The sequence below is a fragment of the Podarcis cretensis genome, assembly GCF_951804945.1.
Source record: "Podarcis cretensis genome assembly, chromosome: 15".
Lineage (NCBI taxonomy): Eukaryota > Metazoa > Chordata > Lepidosauria > Squamata > Lacertidae > Podarcis > Podarcis cretensis.
Genome location: NC_137185.1, coordinates 3,192,928 through 3,208,469, shown reverse-complemented (window position 1 = coordinate 3,208,469; position 15,542 = coordinate 3,192,928). Strand labels below are relative to the sequence as shown.

The 15,542-nt window shown below is 47.9% G+C and overlaps 1 protein-coding gene across 1 annotated transcript; it reads left to right on the top strand.

Annotated features, from left to right (window-relative positions):
* The first annotated feature begins 16 nt into the window (after positions 1 to 16).
* On the top strand, positions 17 to 15,185 carry CTNS (cystinosin, lysosomal cystine transporter). The gene is made up of 11 exons (XM_079955793.1): positions 17 to 157; positions 2,361 to 2,444; positions 4,658 to 4,736; positions 6,230 to 6,317; positions 7,362 to 7,465; positions 8,300 to 8,431; positions 10,016 to 10,115; positions 10,205 to 10,324; positions 10,919 to 11,089; positions 12,033 to 12,150; positions 14,453 to 15,185. Exons 2-11 carry the CDS (start codon positions 2,381 to 2,383, stop codon positions 14,581 to 14,583), a joined length of 1,107 nt encoding a protein of 368 aa, XP_079811919.1. The 5' UTR covers positions 17 to 157; positions 2,361 to 2,380; the 3' UTR covers positions 14,584 to 15,185.
* The last annotated feature ends 357 nt before the right edge of the window (positions 15,186 to 15,542 follow it).

The window sequence follows — 15,542 nt, the reverse complement described above, 5'->3', positions numbered from 1 at the left end:
GAGAGAGGAAGGCCTGAGGCGCGGCCGGCCATTATATAAGGCCCGTCTCCTTGGTGACGACGTGAAAGGCTTCCGTGGGAGCAACGCCGGGGAGGGGAAAGACGGCAGTCGCGGGAACCGCTTGGCAGGAGGAGGTACCGCTCCCCGCCCCGCTGCGGTGAGTTATGGGGCCGTTGTAAGGATTGCGAGGCGGCCTTTTAAGTTTATTTCTGACGGGGGGGGGGGAATCAGACCTCGGAGGACTTCGACTCCCAGTGTGCATTGCGGTGCGCTGCCGCCGGTATTGGGAAGCCTCGGGTGCCGCGTTGCATGACGGGGCTTGTAGTCTATAACAGCGGTGCTTTCCCTTCAGGCTCCCTTTAACTTTTAAAATTGGGGCGCTTTGGGCTGGGAAGGGGATCGTGTGTGAGAGAGAAGTGTTTCCCTTGCATTCCTCCCCTCCTCCTCCTCCTCTCAGCCCTCAGCAGCACCACAGGGGGCATGACACCCCAATCCCCACCCAAGGGTGCCCGCACCATTGAGACCCTTCAAAACTTTATTCCCGCCTCCCCCCAAAAACAGGGAACCAGGAAAGTCGTGGCGCCTTTGTGCATATGCTTTGCTATGAGACAGTGAAGCAAGGGTCCGAGAGCCCCTCTGAGCACATACAGAGTTCACTCCAAACGCCCACACCCAGCTCATGTTTTCAACGTCTCGACTCTAAACCTGCCCTTCCTTACTTGGATTTTAAGCTATACTGGTATTTTTTAAATGCTCGGGGTGGGAGTGGAGTGCGGAATCTGAATTGGCAGTTGATGGTTTTGATAATGATAAAATGATGATGATAATAAGAGTTTCTCCTGCTCACTTCTGCTTTTGATGCGATTCAAAATTTGGTCAAGCTGTCATTTTTTTATGCTGGAGCTTTTTCTTTTATTCTGGTTGCAATATAACTTTGCCCATGAGGGTGCTGTTGTTTTTAAAGCAAAGGTTAAATAATAATTATGATTATTCCTATTATCATTATCATTTCCATCCCACCCATCTGGCTGGGTTTCCCCAACAACTCTGGGCGGCTGGGCTGTCCGTATTGGAATATGTCCCCTCATATAAGTAAGCCCCACTGAATTCAGCAGGGCACATGCCCAGGTAAGTGGGCATTGGATTTCCGCCTCAATTTTATGTGAGTGTATGATTTCGTACAAATGCACAATCATGACTGTTTGATGATGCGAGAGTCTGCATTAAGTGTCTGTATTGCTCCATTTTATTGTCCTTAAATTTGGGATGTTGTAAAACTTAAATATCTCTTGAGAAAAAGAGTTTTACCTCATTTTTTATCCTCCCCTTTCTCCAAGGAGCTCAAGGTGGCAGGAATGTTATCGTCATCATCTCCCTGTAGCCTTTTTTAATCCATGGGTAGGAATAATTGTTGCACCCGAGCAGAGACAAAAGGAGTCAAACAACACCAAGGGGTTAATCCAGAGAAAGAGCATTTTATTCTGCCATGGGGGGGGGGGGGGCAGAAGGCACCTGTGTGATTCAGTTCACAAAAGACAGGCCGCACCGAAAACATTTTACAAGCAGGTTTTATCCTTTTTTCAAACCCCTTTTTTCCTCTCCCCCTTCACAGATTCTTACATAGAAATGTTGCTTTTCGTTCTCTGGCTCTGTTCCCGGAAGTATGTTGCAAATCAATGTACCAGGACAAGGTTATCTGGGATCTGGGAAGCGAAAAGCTTTACTGTTCTCAGCTATGGGTTTGTTACAGCGTTTTTGTTACAGAGGACTGCTTAGCTCGTGCTTTTTGTCTTAGAGGAAAATGCAGGGGGTTTTTTAATGCGTACGCCGAGGCCTGGCTGGGGGGGGAATTCACAAACAGGTTTTTTTGGGGGGCTTTCTGGGGTAACCCTAACTGTACCCCTTCATCCCAACCCGGGATTCAGTCACATGCTGGAGGGTTGAGAAATTATAGTTGATTAGGAGGTATTGCACAACAAACCCATTTCACTTCAAAATCAGAACTTTCCTGCAACAAGGATGGGGAAATGCGCTGGTGTAGGCATGGGGTAATGATTGCTTGATGTGGCACAAACAATTCGTAACTAATGCTCTACAAGCAGGTCATCGGAAGCCACTGTACATTTTTACCTTCTCAACAACCCTGCCAGGTAGACTGCTGAAAGACGGCGATTAGCTCCTCGATTGAGCTGAGCTGGGATTTGAACCAAGGCCTACCTACTTTGAAGACTCATGCCTGCTCCTAGACTAACATAATTTTTTCTACTTTTTTTTTTTAAGCATAGTTTTGTCTTGGGACATCAGCCCTCGCTCCCTGCCTCCCTAACCAGGACTTCCTCTTTTAACTTGCCGCTTTGCAGCTGCCAGCTGTTGGAGAAAAATGGTGCACAGAATTGGCCTCTTCCTTCTGCTGGGCCTGTCTCTCGCGTCCTTGGGAGCCTGTGGTTAGTCATCCTTCATCCATCAAAGGACAAAGTTTCGCCTCTGGATAGATTCCTTGCCATTTCAAGCAAGTGTGATCTTGTCATGAGACTCACAAACCAGTAGTGCTTGCTCCAAAGACTATCACTTCCTGGGTCTAAGTAGGAATGGCTTTTCAGTGGCTTTAAGGCTGGGTGGGAAGCCCCCAGTTCAGGGTGCCGATCTGCCCTCTCTCAAAACGCATTTTCCTGCCCGCTCCTTACAAGACTCCACCAATTTGGGTGGTAGCTGTAAATAGGGAAAAAATCAAAAGTACTTCCACTGAGTTGGAAAGAGCCCATTTACCCTGCTGTGGGGATCTGATGGTGCTCATTCTTTGACCCTGCGGCAGGCATACCTTTCCTTGAGCCAGGAATATAGTATAATAGTGGTCTCCCTGTAAATGTTTAAACAATGTCCTTTCAACAGGGGTCGAGGAGTCTTTTTCAGTCTGAGGGCCACGTTTCTTTCTGAGTGGTCTTCTGGGGGCTGCTTGGTACAGGCCAAAAGTGAGAATGGAAATTGTGGTTTTGTATTGTGCTCTACTTTCTACTCTCTCTCTCTCTCTCTCTCTCTCTCTCTCTCTCGCACCCCTCTCTATCGCTGGTATTATAAGAGTTCCAGGCCCCATTCTAGCCAGACAAAAACACACAAGGAGGATCCAAAACCAGGTCAAAGGGGTTGGTGGCCTGACAGAGAGATCGGGGGGGGGGTGAGATTGCTGTCCACTTTCAGCCCCTTGCTCCTTGATGTTCCCCATCCACAAAGAAATGGAAAATTCAGGCAATGTCTTACATTGATTGGACAGTCAAATCTATTTGTTAGAAGCGATTGGTCATTGCAAAACTGCAACTGGGTTCAGCACTAGTCAATAAGGGCATCGGATCCTTCTTTCCTGTAATTATGGTTTTGTCTAATCTGTTAGAGCAAAAACAGAAACCTAATTTGTGGCATATTTATCCCTAACCACCGATAAACACTCATGGGCGCCATAAAGATTCAGTCCAGTGTAGAAGTTTACTAGTTAGGTATGAAAGCATATTGGTAGCAAATATATACAGACATTCACCACTGGTCAAGGCAGGCTTAGAGTCCAACAAGAGTCCAAGACTCACTCTCTGCTTCTCTCACCGCAAGACGCAAGCAAGAGATTCGCAGCAGGTTACTACAAGTTACACAGAACCTTTGTTATCAGTGCATCCTGTCACACAGCACATGTCAGTTCCCAACGAAAAGGTCCTTGCATAGACAAAAAAAATCTCAGCCTTCTGCTGCTTCTTGAAACTTCTTCTCTGTTCTTCTCTGTTTCTGGAACAAATGATTCACACACACACAGAGAATATCCAACACCCCCTCTCATTTTTACAGAAACAGTGGGAACCATGACCATGTACAGAGCGTTTACACAGCATGCACTGCAAACCCCAACATTTAAACCAGTTGAGCATGTCTCTGAAAAATTAAGATTTGGTTACACACCGGCAACAGTATTTGCTTCCTAGACTTCTACCACACCAAGGAATTGCTAAACTGAAACACCATACTATGATGATGATGATGATGATGATGATAAATTTATTAATTATACCCCGCCCATCTGGCTAGGCCTCCCTAGCCACTCTGGGCAGCTTCCAACAAGACATTAAGAACAGAACAAAAGATCTAGCATTAAAAACTTCCCTAAACAGGGCAGGTGCCACCACCAAGAAGGCCCTCTGCCTTCCAGACTCCCAGTCAGGCAAGTTGGACCATTAGCCCCCTCCAGGCTCCTACAGTACAAGTACTTGCAAACCTTACTCAAGATTCTAACAGAGTAACTTAATCTGGTCTACTCTATTAAGAAATATACAGCAAACTTCCAATAACCAGAGTGATGCAGCTCAGAAGCTACTGGCTCTGAGCTGTCCCCCTCAATCTTGACACCACTTGCTGAACACACAGTTTCAGGTTAGGGCACAGGTTAGTTCAGCAAATCTCTCCTCTAAATATTCTACACAGCATCAAAGGAGGGTGCGGGAACCTATGTTCATACGATCCCCCCCTCGCCCCCCGCTCTTTTGGGGTTGCCATAAAATGCATGATTCATGTAGCAGTTGGAATTTAGCTTGCCTCCTTTCTCTCCCCCAAGCCAGAAGTAGCTTGTCTCAAGCTGGAAAATGCCTTCTAGCTCTCTTCCCCCTGCCCTTTTCTATTTAAGATGGACCCCCGGCGCTTTCTGTTCCTGAGGAGGTTTCACTGGAGAATGGTGGCATGGTGGACATTACGGTGACTTTAAGGTGAACTCTCAGGGTTTCTGATCTCTGTCCTTGAAGGTTACAGGGAGGGGTGGTGGTGGTAAGAAATAACTGTGGTTTTCAGCTCCCTATTTGCCTAGTTAAGGGATGCAGGTGGCGCTGTGGGTTAAACCACAGAGCCTAGGGCTTGCTGATCAGAAGGTCGGCGGTTCGAATCCCCATGGCGGGGTGAGTTCCCGTTGCTCGGTCCCTGCTCCTGCCAACCGAGCAGTTCGAAAGCACGGCAAAGTGCAAGTAGATAAATAGGTACCACTCCAGTGTGGTGTAGTGGTTAAGAGCGGTAGTCTCGTAATCTGGGGAACCGGGTTCGTGTCTCTGCTCCTCCACATGCAGATGCTGGGTGACCTTGGGCCAGTCACACTTCTCTGAGGTCTCTCAGCCCCACTCACCTCACAGAGTGTTTGTTGTGGAGGAGGAAGGGAAAGGAGAATGTTAGCCGCTTTGAGACTCCTTAAAGGGAGTGAAAGGCGGGATATCAAATCCAAACTCCTCCTCCTCCGGCGGGAAGGTAAACGGTGTTTCCGTGCGCTGCTTTGGTTCGCCAAAAGCGGCTTAGTCATGCTGGACACATGACCCGGAAGCTGTACATGGGCTCCCACAGCCAATAAAGCGAAATGAGCGCCGCAACTCTAGAGTCGGTCACGACTGGACCTAATGGTCAGGGGTCCCTTTACCTTTTATTTGCCTAGTTACATCACTTCTCCCTTTGCAAAATAGCCAGAATATAGCCGCCTCTTTCTTCCTCCAGGACAAAGGTCACACCCACACCATTACATTAAAACACATGGCTTCTCCCAAGGAATCCCTGTAGTTTACCCCCTAGAGATAAAATTCTGAGCCCTCTTAAAGAGCTAGAGATCCCAGGATTACCCTTGAGAGACTTATTTAACAGTCAGCCCCTCTTCCTGGGGAACTCTGGGAACTGTAGCTCTGCAAGTAGAATAGAGGTCTCCTAACAACTCTCAGCTTCTTGAACAAACTACAGGTCCCAGGATTCTTTGGGGGAAGCTATGGTAGTATAGGGATAGGGATGTGGGTGGCGCTGTGGGTTAAACCACACATCCTAGGACTTGCTGATCAGAAGGTTGGCAGGTCGAATCCCCGCGACGGGGTGAGCTCCCGTTGCTCGGTCCCTGCTCCTGCCAACCTAGCAGTTCGAAAGCACCTCAAAGTGCAAGTAGATAAATAGGTACCACTCCGGCGGGAAGGTAAACGGCGTTTCCATGCACTGCTCTGGTTCGCCAGAAGCGGCTTAGTCCTGCTGGCCACATGACCCGGAAGCTGTACGCCGGCTCCCTCGGCCAATAAAGCGAGATGAGCGCCGCAACCCCAGAGTCGGCCACGACTGGACCTAATGGTCGGGGTCCCTTTACCTTTATGATAATATAAAGTTGGTAATGCAGATGGGGTCTTAGAAATGCTCTGCGGTTCTGCTAATGTCTCTCCTATTCCCTCCCCGCCCCCATCTTTTCCAGCACTCCGCTCAATCAGACGCTGGTTATCACGTTTAATGTTACATATTCATCCAGGGAAAATGGCACCATCGTCGAGCTGCCTGACCAAGTAAGTCCTGGAACGAACACCTGCCTTTTGGGAAAGGTCCCGGGTTCAACCCCAGATAAGGGCTGGGAAAGATTCCTGTTTGAAGTCCGGGAGAACCACTGCCAGCCCACGTGAATCTGGTGATGAGGCCTGGGGGCCGCTTTCCCTTGTGGGTGAGCTTCCGGGGGCCACATGGCTGTGGTGGGTGGGACCAGCAGGGAAAAATAAGTGCACCCAACTGTGTACTGCTGGCTGCATTCCAACTGAGCCAAAGTCTAATATGTCTTTATGCACACCAGCCCATATCCCTGTACAGTGGTGCCTCACAAGATGAAATTAATCCGTTCCGTGATGCTCTTCGTATAGCGGTTTTTTCGTCTTGCGAAGCAAGCCCATTGACAGCTTAGCGGATTAGCGCTTGTCAGAGCTGCCTCTAGGTCCCAGCTCACAGAGGACCAACGCTAGGCTGTAGTAATGTACAAAAGTCTTTATTGAAGTTCAGTTTCCATTTCAAAGCCACAGCGTGCAGCCCTACGTCTTAAACCCTAGATCGGCGAAGTCCCGTCTGAGTCTCCTCCCCTATGACACCAGTTTAAGATCCTAGCCCTGCTCCACCTTTTACGCTGCTCTCTCCTCCTCTGGGTCCTCCTGCCCGCTGGGGCATTCCCCTTTCTGGACTCTTCCGACGCTGAGTCGCTTAGCTCCTCCCCCTGCCTCCGGCGGGCTTTAGGACCCGGTTCCCAATCCTTATTCTCTGCTGTCCCGCGCTCCTGTACATTTGAACTTGCCTCTCGCGCCAGCCCAGTGACCTTTCTCCTAACCGTTACAGTACTTCGGTCACTGCTTCCCTCTTCCGGGACACTGGCCGGATCTGACCTCTCCTCCGTTGTCCGACTTTCTGATGGAGGCGTGGTCAGCCCTGCCTTATCTTCTCTCCCTGGTGGGGAATGCACTGGCCCCGATCCTTGGGACTCAAAGGATGATCGCAGGGTCCGGGTCGGTTCATATGGGGAGAGGTGGTCCTTGGGGAAGAAAGCAACTTCTGTTGTCTCCGTGCTTTACCAGGTAATCGTATCGGCAGGCGTAAAGAAGGTGAGCTTCCTAGTGAGAGCAAAAGAAGTCGGGCAGCTGACTGTGTATCTTCAGTCCAACTCGTCCAACCAAACAGGGTAAGCAGTTGAGTCAGCCTTTAGTGTTTTTCTATCCTTGTTACCATAATGCTCCTTGGAACAATTTCAGCATTTTTAAAAATTTCTTAAACTCGGCCTCCCTTCCCACTGAGGACCAGAAATTTTCTGTTCCTACCTGATTGTTTTATGTTATGGCTTGTGAGGCAATTTTGGCCAAACCATACCCACCTGCCCTACAGCTGGCTTTGTGTCTGCCTCGCAGGGTTGTTGTGAAGAAAAAATGTAGAGAGGGTGAAGCATGCATGACAATTTGAGCTCTTTGGGGGAAAGGTGGGATATACGAAATGCCAGAATGCAGTTGATATAATATTGTATCATAACATTTATATACTGTTTGGCTGACAAAAAACAAACCTCAGAACAGTTCGCAAAAAGACTAAAACCATGAAGTCATAAGTAAAAACGTTAAGAGCAAAAATTCAAAATTAAAATCGAGGGTAACCTAAAGGCCAAATTAAGAACACATTTTTTTGTGTCTGCCTGAATAGAATTATTTTTAGGAGGCAGATTAAATTGGGAGATGCTTGCTAGTAAGGAAATCTGCTTTTAAAAAACCCAAAACAGATGTTTATCCCAGACAGTGCTCTGTTTGAGGCCGCCCCCTCTGTCCTAAATTTGGCAGGCCCCTCCCAAGAGAAACCTTTAGGGGTTTGCTCTTCCCTGTCTTTGAAATGGACTCTGAAGTCTTCCATCCCACTGGCTCCAGGGTGAGCCTCCTTGAGCCCGATGGCTTTTAAATCCCAGAGTTGATCATATAATGGATTGTGCTGTGAGCTTCCCTTTGGTGACCTGCTGCCCCTCCCTCTCCTGCAGGCCCAGAATCCGCTTCCTCGTGATCCACAGCAATGCAGTGAGGATCGTGGATCAGGTGATTGGCTGGATCTACTTTCTGGCTTGGTCAGTCTCCTTTTACCCCCAGGTCTTCGAGAACTGGAGACGGAAAAGGTAAAAAGGAAGCAGAGGGGTCTTGCTTTTGGGGTGCCCATGATAACATTTATCAGATTTCCAAAAGGTTGGGGACCCTGTGCATAAGCTAAAATACAATTCCCGCTCCCTTCTAGCTACCACTAGGGGGAGATCGCATATAGAAAAACAACTTTTATTTTTTGCTGTACGGACTTGCTTGTTCCTCCTTTGTCCCGTTTTCTCCTGAACACAGCAACTTTTGCCTCCCTTGGAAGGATCAGTCCCACAGCCACTGCGTCCCCCTCTCAGCTTCCCCTCTGGCCTCTGACTTTACAGCGGACCCCTCCTCCAGGCTTCATTCAGTCTTAAAATCTCTGCAGTTCTAAGGTCTAGGAACTTGACATTTTAGCTTTGGCTGAGCAGACAGGCAAGTTCAGAGTTGGCTGTCGCCATGAGACATTGACGAAGCACAGCTCCTGGAAGCTAGCCGATGGCATTTTCCCTGTTGGGCCAAAAGACTGTCTACCAATGTGTATTTTAATAACCTTTTGATTGATCTGAAAGGCCATTTCCTTCCCTACAGACCCTCTCAGGTGTTGAAATTGAGGGGGGGGGTCCCTCTTGCCTGTTCCACCACCCTCAGAAGCTCAGGCAGCAGTCCAGAACATTCTCTCTGGAGGCCCCAAAGTCAAATAACTCCCTCCCTACTATTGAGGTGGCTTAACACCTTCATGATAGTTTCTGGCCAATGCAGAAGGCTCCTCTTTACTCTGGCTGTTGTCACCTGAGATGCATATGGTTTTAGTGCCCATCCTGTTGCTGGGATTGTAAGTTGTTCAAAACAGTCCCTTGATCCTGTATTTTAAATTGTTTTTACCTATTCTGGGTCCTTAGAGTAAAGGGTAGGTAATAAAATAAAAATAATAAATAGCAATAATTTTCTTTCTTTTTTAATTTTTAATTTATACTTTTCAGATTTATACATTTCACTCATTTTACAATCATTCTGACTTTTCAAAACTTGACTTTCTTCCCCCAGTTTCTGCGGTTCCTTAAATTTATTTTTAATATTTTCTGCCTGACCAAATTAACTTAATTTATTCATTTACAGTGGTGCCTCGCAAGACGAAATTAATCCGTTCCGTGAGGCTCTTCGTATAGCGGTTTTTTCGTCTTGCAAAGCAAGCCCATTGACAGCTTAGCGGATTAGCGCTATTAGCGGTTTAGTAGCTTTTAGCGGATCAGCTGATAAGCGGCTTATCAGCGGATCAGCTGACAAGCGGTTTAGGGCTTAGGAAAAGGGGGGGAAAAGGGGGGGGGAACCCGCAGGAACTCGCAAGACATTTCGTCTTGCAAAGCAAGCCCATAGGGAAATTCGTTTTGCGAAGCGCCTCCAAAACGGAAAACCCTTTCGTCTAGCGGGTTTTCCGTCTTGCGAGGCGTTCGTCTTGCGGGGCACCACTGTACTCATCTTCTTTAAATATATACTGTTACGAAATAATCCTGCCAATATTTTTATCTGTTTACAATTTATCTGTAAATGTTCAATAAACAATTTCCATTCTTTTATTTAAAAAAAATTACTAATAATTTTCTGGGTTTTTATCCCCTGCCTCCCTCCAGCGTCGTGGGACTCAGTTTTGACTTCATCGCCCTGAACCTTACCGGCTTCATTGCCTACTCGGTCTTCAACGTTGGCCTCTTCTGGGTCAAATCGGTGAAGGTAGGTGGGAACCCCTCTCCTTCCTTCCATTGGGGCTTGGCCATTGCCTCATATTCCCAGTTCTGACCAGCAGCCGCCTGCTTCCTTAGGAGCAGTTCCTGCACTCCTATCCCAATGGCGTGAACCCAGTGGACAGCAACGACGTCTTCTTCAGCCTCCACGCCGTCGCTGTGACTCTCCTCATCATCTTCCAGTGCCTGATCTACGAGGTGAGCTTGGACCCTTCAGATCACTCTCTCAGAAGCTCTTTTGAGGGTTCAGATCATACGCCTGCGCCTTTTCTGACTGCCGGCATGCCATCTATATTGGTTTAACTCAAAGGAAAAGCTTTATCACTTTAGAAACCCTTTAGAAACATAGGTAGCCTTATAGAGTTGGATCATTGGCCCATCTAGCACATTGCCTGCACTGGCTGGCAGCAGCTCTTCTAGGGTTTCAGGCAGGGGTCTCTTCTGGCCCTCCCTGTCTCCGATTGAACCTGGACCTTCTGTGGACTCTACCACTGAGCCGCAGCAGCCCTTCCAAAATAAAGCAAGATGCTAGTCCTCATGGTTCCAAATTTAGAGCAGATTTAAAGAGGAATGCAAGAAAGTGACTTAGGGTTGAGTGAGACCATCTAGCTCCGTGTCTACACTGACTGGCAGCAGCTCTCCAGGGGGCATTGAACCTTGGACCTCCTGCCTGCACAGCAGATGCTCTAACCACTGAGCCAGGACCCAAAGAAACCTTCCGCCCAACGTGCCAACTCCTGGTTCTGCATATCTCATTTGTAAGTTGTTTATGCTGATGATCTGGCCTTTCAGAGAGGGACCCAGAAGGTCTCCTGGGTGGCCGTTGGCTTGCTCATCTTCGCCTGGCTCTTCGTCTTCGCCACCTTGTCCGTGGCCGCTGCCGGGAAGATCACATGGCTGGCCTTCCTCTTCTACTTCTCCTACATCAAGCTGGGTGTCACCCTTGTCAAATACTTCCCACAGGTAAGGGGGGGGGCATGCATTCATGGCTGGGCTTTGCCTGTCTGTCATCAAGCCTCTGTCTCCTTTCTTAATTTCCATACCAAACAATATTATGAAAGTACAGTGCAGGCAGCGACTGCTTTAGGCGTGTCTCGTATGAGTGTGACCGTGAGTACACGCCGAACCCGGAAGTGACCCCAAAACATCACAAAAAGGTGCAGAGGGGGTGTTTGCAGGCTTTTTCAATGGGTGTCCCTATAATATGCAATTTCACGCAAGCACACAGCGACCCAGAATGCAGCCCCTGCGCAAACAAGGAGTTGCCTGTACAGTGGTACCTCGGGTTACAGACGCTTCAGGTTACAAACTCCGCTAACCCAGAAATAGTACCTCGGGTTAAGAACTTTGCCTCAGGATGAGAACAGAAATTGTGCTGCAGTGGCGCGGCAGCAGCAGGAGGCCCCATTAGCTAAAGTGGTACCTCAGGTTAAGAACAGTTTCAGGTGAAGAACAGACCTCCAGAATGAATTAAGTTCTTAACCCAAGGTACCACTGTAATGCTGATTAGGGTATAAATATAAACATGACTATCCCCTTCCCCACAAGCAGAATTCAGATTACACCACATAGGATTAAGAATTTCCTATTTAACATAATTATCTGATATGCAGTGATATAAATTACTACTTTTTCCTTTACAGCTTTCGTGGTTTTCTATAGCCTGACATCAAAACAATGCCATTTAACTAGATCCATGTGTCATTTTCCTTACTTCACCTCACCCTCCTTCAGTCGGTCCCATTTTCCCTTTAAAAAGACCACACCATTTGTATGTAGCTGGGCCTGATCTACCAGAAAACCAGTGCCAGCCTACCAAAAACTCGTCCTTTGAAGCTTGGGAGACCATGTTCCTTCCCAGTGGGAGTCCCTTTGCCCTGATACCTTCTTCTCCCTCCTTTTTTAGGCTTACCTGAATTTCCGCCGCAAGAGCACCGAGGGGTGGAGCATCGGAAATGTTTTGCTGGACTTCACGGGAGGCACCTTCAGCCTCCTTCAGATGTTCTTGCAGTCTTACAACAATGGTAATTATTATTTTTATTGTTAAATTTATTAGCTGCTTACTTTTCAATGCAGCAACTCAGAGACTTACGTACATACATACATACATACTGTACATACGTATGTTAAAACCAGTGGGGGAATACAATTAAACATACCACCCCATCGAAAAAGCCATGGACAGTTCAAAGAAAAGGGGCTGGTTAGAAAGGAATGCCTGTCACCTCACACCTGAAGAGGGCACCATGTGAGTCTTTCTGGGGAGAGCATTCCTCATACGGGGAGCCACCATTGAAAAGGCCCCATTCTCGTGTTGCTGCCCTCTGGACCTCTCACAGAGGAGGCACACAAAGAAGGGCCTCAGAATGATGATCACAGGAGGCAATCCTTTAAGTATTGCTGTCCTGAGCTGTTTAAGGCTTTATAGGTCAAAGCCAGCACTTTGAATTGGGCCTGGAAACTAATTGGCAGATAGTGCAGTTGGGCCAGGATGGTATTATATTCTCAAACTCTCTTGCCCCACGGGGTGAGCAACCTGGCTGCTGAATTCCCTGACCATCTTCAGAGGCAGCCCCACGTATAATGTGTTACAGTAATCTAACCTAGAGCTAAGCATGCTTGATCAAGCCAGAGGTTTGCCCTGCCACGGTTCTGGTTTTTTTCTGATACTGACCTTTCGCAAGAATCTAAAGATGGGCAAGGAGGTGGGAGATAATCTTCCCCATATGCTGCTGTACACAGAGCATGAGCGCGGGGTGTGGTGTGTGCAACCTGTGGTCCTCCAGATATCACCCATGCTAGGTGAAGCTGATGGAAATATTGGTATTTACTTTTTGCCATCTTTTATTTTTTTTGGAATGATTATTGGCATTTATTATTATGCTAATATGCTGTTCTCTTTGGGCCACGAAGCAGGGTATAAATGAACCCTTAAAACCCCCTTAATCCTTCTCGAAACTTCGGCGCTGGGTTTAGTCTTCCGCTAAAGCGGTAGAGCCCCCCCTGGCCCTCTCATTCCCTTGCATGTATACACTAGGCCTAAGCTACTGCCCACTGCCCCATCTTGTCGGGGTGAATTCATACTGTGATGTCCCCCCCCCTTTTTTAAATAAAAACCCAATTATCTGCTTAAGCAGCTTGGGGCAGAAATCCTTTTTCTTTTCATTGCATTCCTTTTAAGACATTTGTAACAGGGATGGGACATTCCAGGCACCACATGCCGTCAATGGTGGGGGGCACAGGGACAAAAGTGGGCAGTCCCAGGTGTTTTGTCTTTTGCACAGAACGCTGCAATCCAGCCCCACAAGTCTGCAGTTTCAAGAAACAGGGGCCCTGCCATCCAAGCAAACAAGTCATCCTCCTCCTTTGTGCCATTCTGCCTAGGCTAAAGTGCTTCAGGAGAGGGTTGGAGCAGGGCTGCTCGAAGAGTGCCCTGGGGAAGAGTCCCTGGCGTCTAGACAGAGCCCTAGAGGACTGCATTGGCCTGGAGTTTCCCCTACTCTGCTTTTAGAACCATAAAATATGATTGGGTTTGGGGAGAGGTGTGTGTGTGAATCTGTCTAGGGATGCCGGCTATTTTTATTCTTTGCCCTCCAAATTATTATTATTCGCCCTCCCATCAGATGTCAAGGAAATAAACAACTGACTTTTAGAAGTCATCTGAAGGCAGCCCTGTTTAGGGAAGTTTTTAATGTTAGATTTTTATCGCTTTTTTATTATTAATATTCTGTTGGGAGCCGATCAGAGTGGCTGGCGAAACCCAGCCAGATGGGCCGGGTAGAAATAAATTATTATTATTTATTCTACATTTTGGTATATCAGCTTTTCATTGTATGACCCCCAAGTTTCAGCTTCAGGTGGACAGGAGGGGTACAAGTTTGGATAAGCTTTCATCATGTCCCTTCCTCTTCTATCCTTTAATCTTTTCTCCAACTTATTCCGTCGTTGATACACAATCTGTACAGTGGTGCCTCGCAAGACGAAATTAATCCGTTCCGTGAGTCTCTTCGTCTAGTGGTTTTTTCGTCTTGCGAAGCAAGCCCATTGACAGCTTGGCGGATTAGCGCTATTAGCGGTTTAGCGGCTTATCGGCTTAGCGGATCAGCTGATAAGCGGCTTAGCTGCTTAGAAAAAGGGGGGGAGGGGGGAAAACCCGCAGGAACTCGCAAGACATTTTCGTCTTGCGAAGCAAGCCCATAGGGAAATTCGTTTTGCGAAGCGCCTCCAAAACGGAAAACCCTTTCGTCTAGCGGGTTTTCCGTCTTGCGAGGCATTCGTCTTGCGGGGCACCACTGTATTGCGTTCCTTCCCTGCTTTGCTTTTCAGATGAATGGCGGCTGCTTTTTGGGGACCCCACCAAGTTTGGGCTGGGCCTCTTCTCCATCATCTTTGACATTGTGTTCATCGTCCAGCATTACTGCTTGTACCGTCGCCAAGAATACGAGACTTTTGAGTAACCGTCTGCCCTGGTGGGACGCCCCCTCTGTGCTTGCCTTCGCCAGCTGAGCTTCCTTGAGGTGGATAAAGTTACAGGAATCAGACTTGGTTGTCTGAAAAGCACAGCGACTCCGCCCTATTCCTCACGTGGACTTGGTTACTACAAACCTCATTTTGCTGCTCCAAATCGCCTTCCGGTGCCTTAATGCCTTCTGAGACTGCAGCACAACTCCTGGCAGAGGGAAATCTCTTGGGGGCTTTTCAGGCAAGTGGTGCTCACAGCTGCTTCAGAAGGAAGATGGGGGTTACTTCTTCTCCAGCTGTTTACGGCTATGAGTATGGGCCATTATCTTGCCATCTAAAAGTTTGCAACTGCCTGCAAGGAAGGAGAAAAGGGTCGCTTCTCTGAAGGAATCCATGCCACGATCCAAACTACTTATATACTTGAAGGTTATTTGTGCCACAGATGCAAGTCTTCCTTTGGGCTGGGGGAAGAGGAAGGAAAAGGGGTTCATGGAGGTTGCTTTGAGTCAACCTCTTCCTTCCCTTATTAGCTTTGCTGCTGAGATGAAGAACTGGTGATCTGGCCTTTTTTAAACAAAATAAAAACAACTTTGTACAAGGGCGGTCTGACTCAAAACTCATCCAGCAAAACCTGAAGTGGTGTGGTTGTGACTGATCAAAGCAGCCTTTTGTTAGTCTCCAGCCGTGGGGCGGAGCGGCTTATATTGGGGAAGCGCTGTCACTCAGAGAGCAAAGTGCTGTGTTCTCTTCACTGCATCTCCAGGTCAGGAAGGGGAGGAAAGTTCCCATACTGGAGATGGGTGCTCAAACTCGCTCCTACGGGAGACAGAGATGGCCCGCCACCTTGGTTTGCTTCAAAAGAGGAATAGACGTATTCATGGAAGCCGAGGCCATTGATGGCGCTGCTCTGCCTCCACAGTCAGACGCAGCTATGCTTCTGAGAATCAATTGCTGG

Bases quoted from the DNA above. Each gene is read 5' to 3' on its own strand.
- CTNS (XM_079955793.1), top strand. From the start codon at position 2,381: ATGGTGCACAGAATTGGCCTCTTCCTTCTGCTGGGCCTGTCTCTCGCG. The intron at 2,445-4,657 runs GTTAGTCATCCT...TTTCTATTTAAG, and splicing joins CGCGTCCTTGGGAGCCTGTG to ATGGACCCCCGGCGCTTTCT. The intron at 7,466-8,299 runs GTAAGCAGTTGA...CCTCTCCTGCAG, and splicing joins AACTCGTCCAACCAAACAGG to GCCCAGAATCCGCTTCCTCG.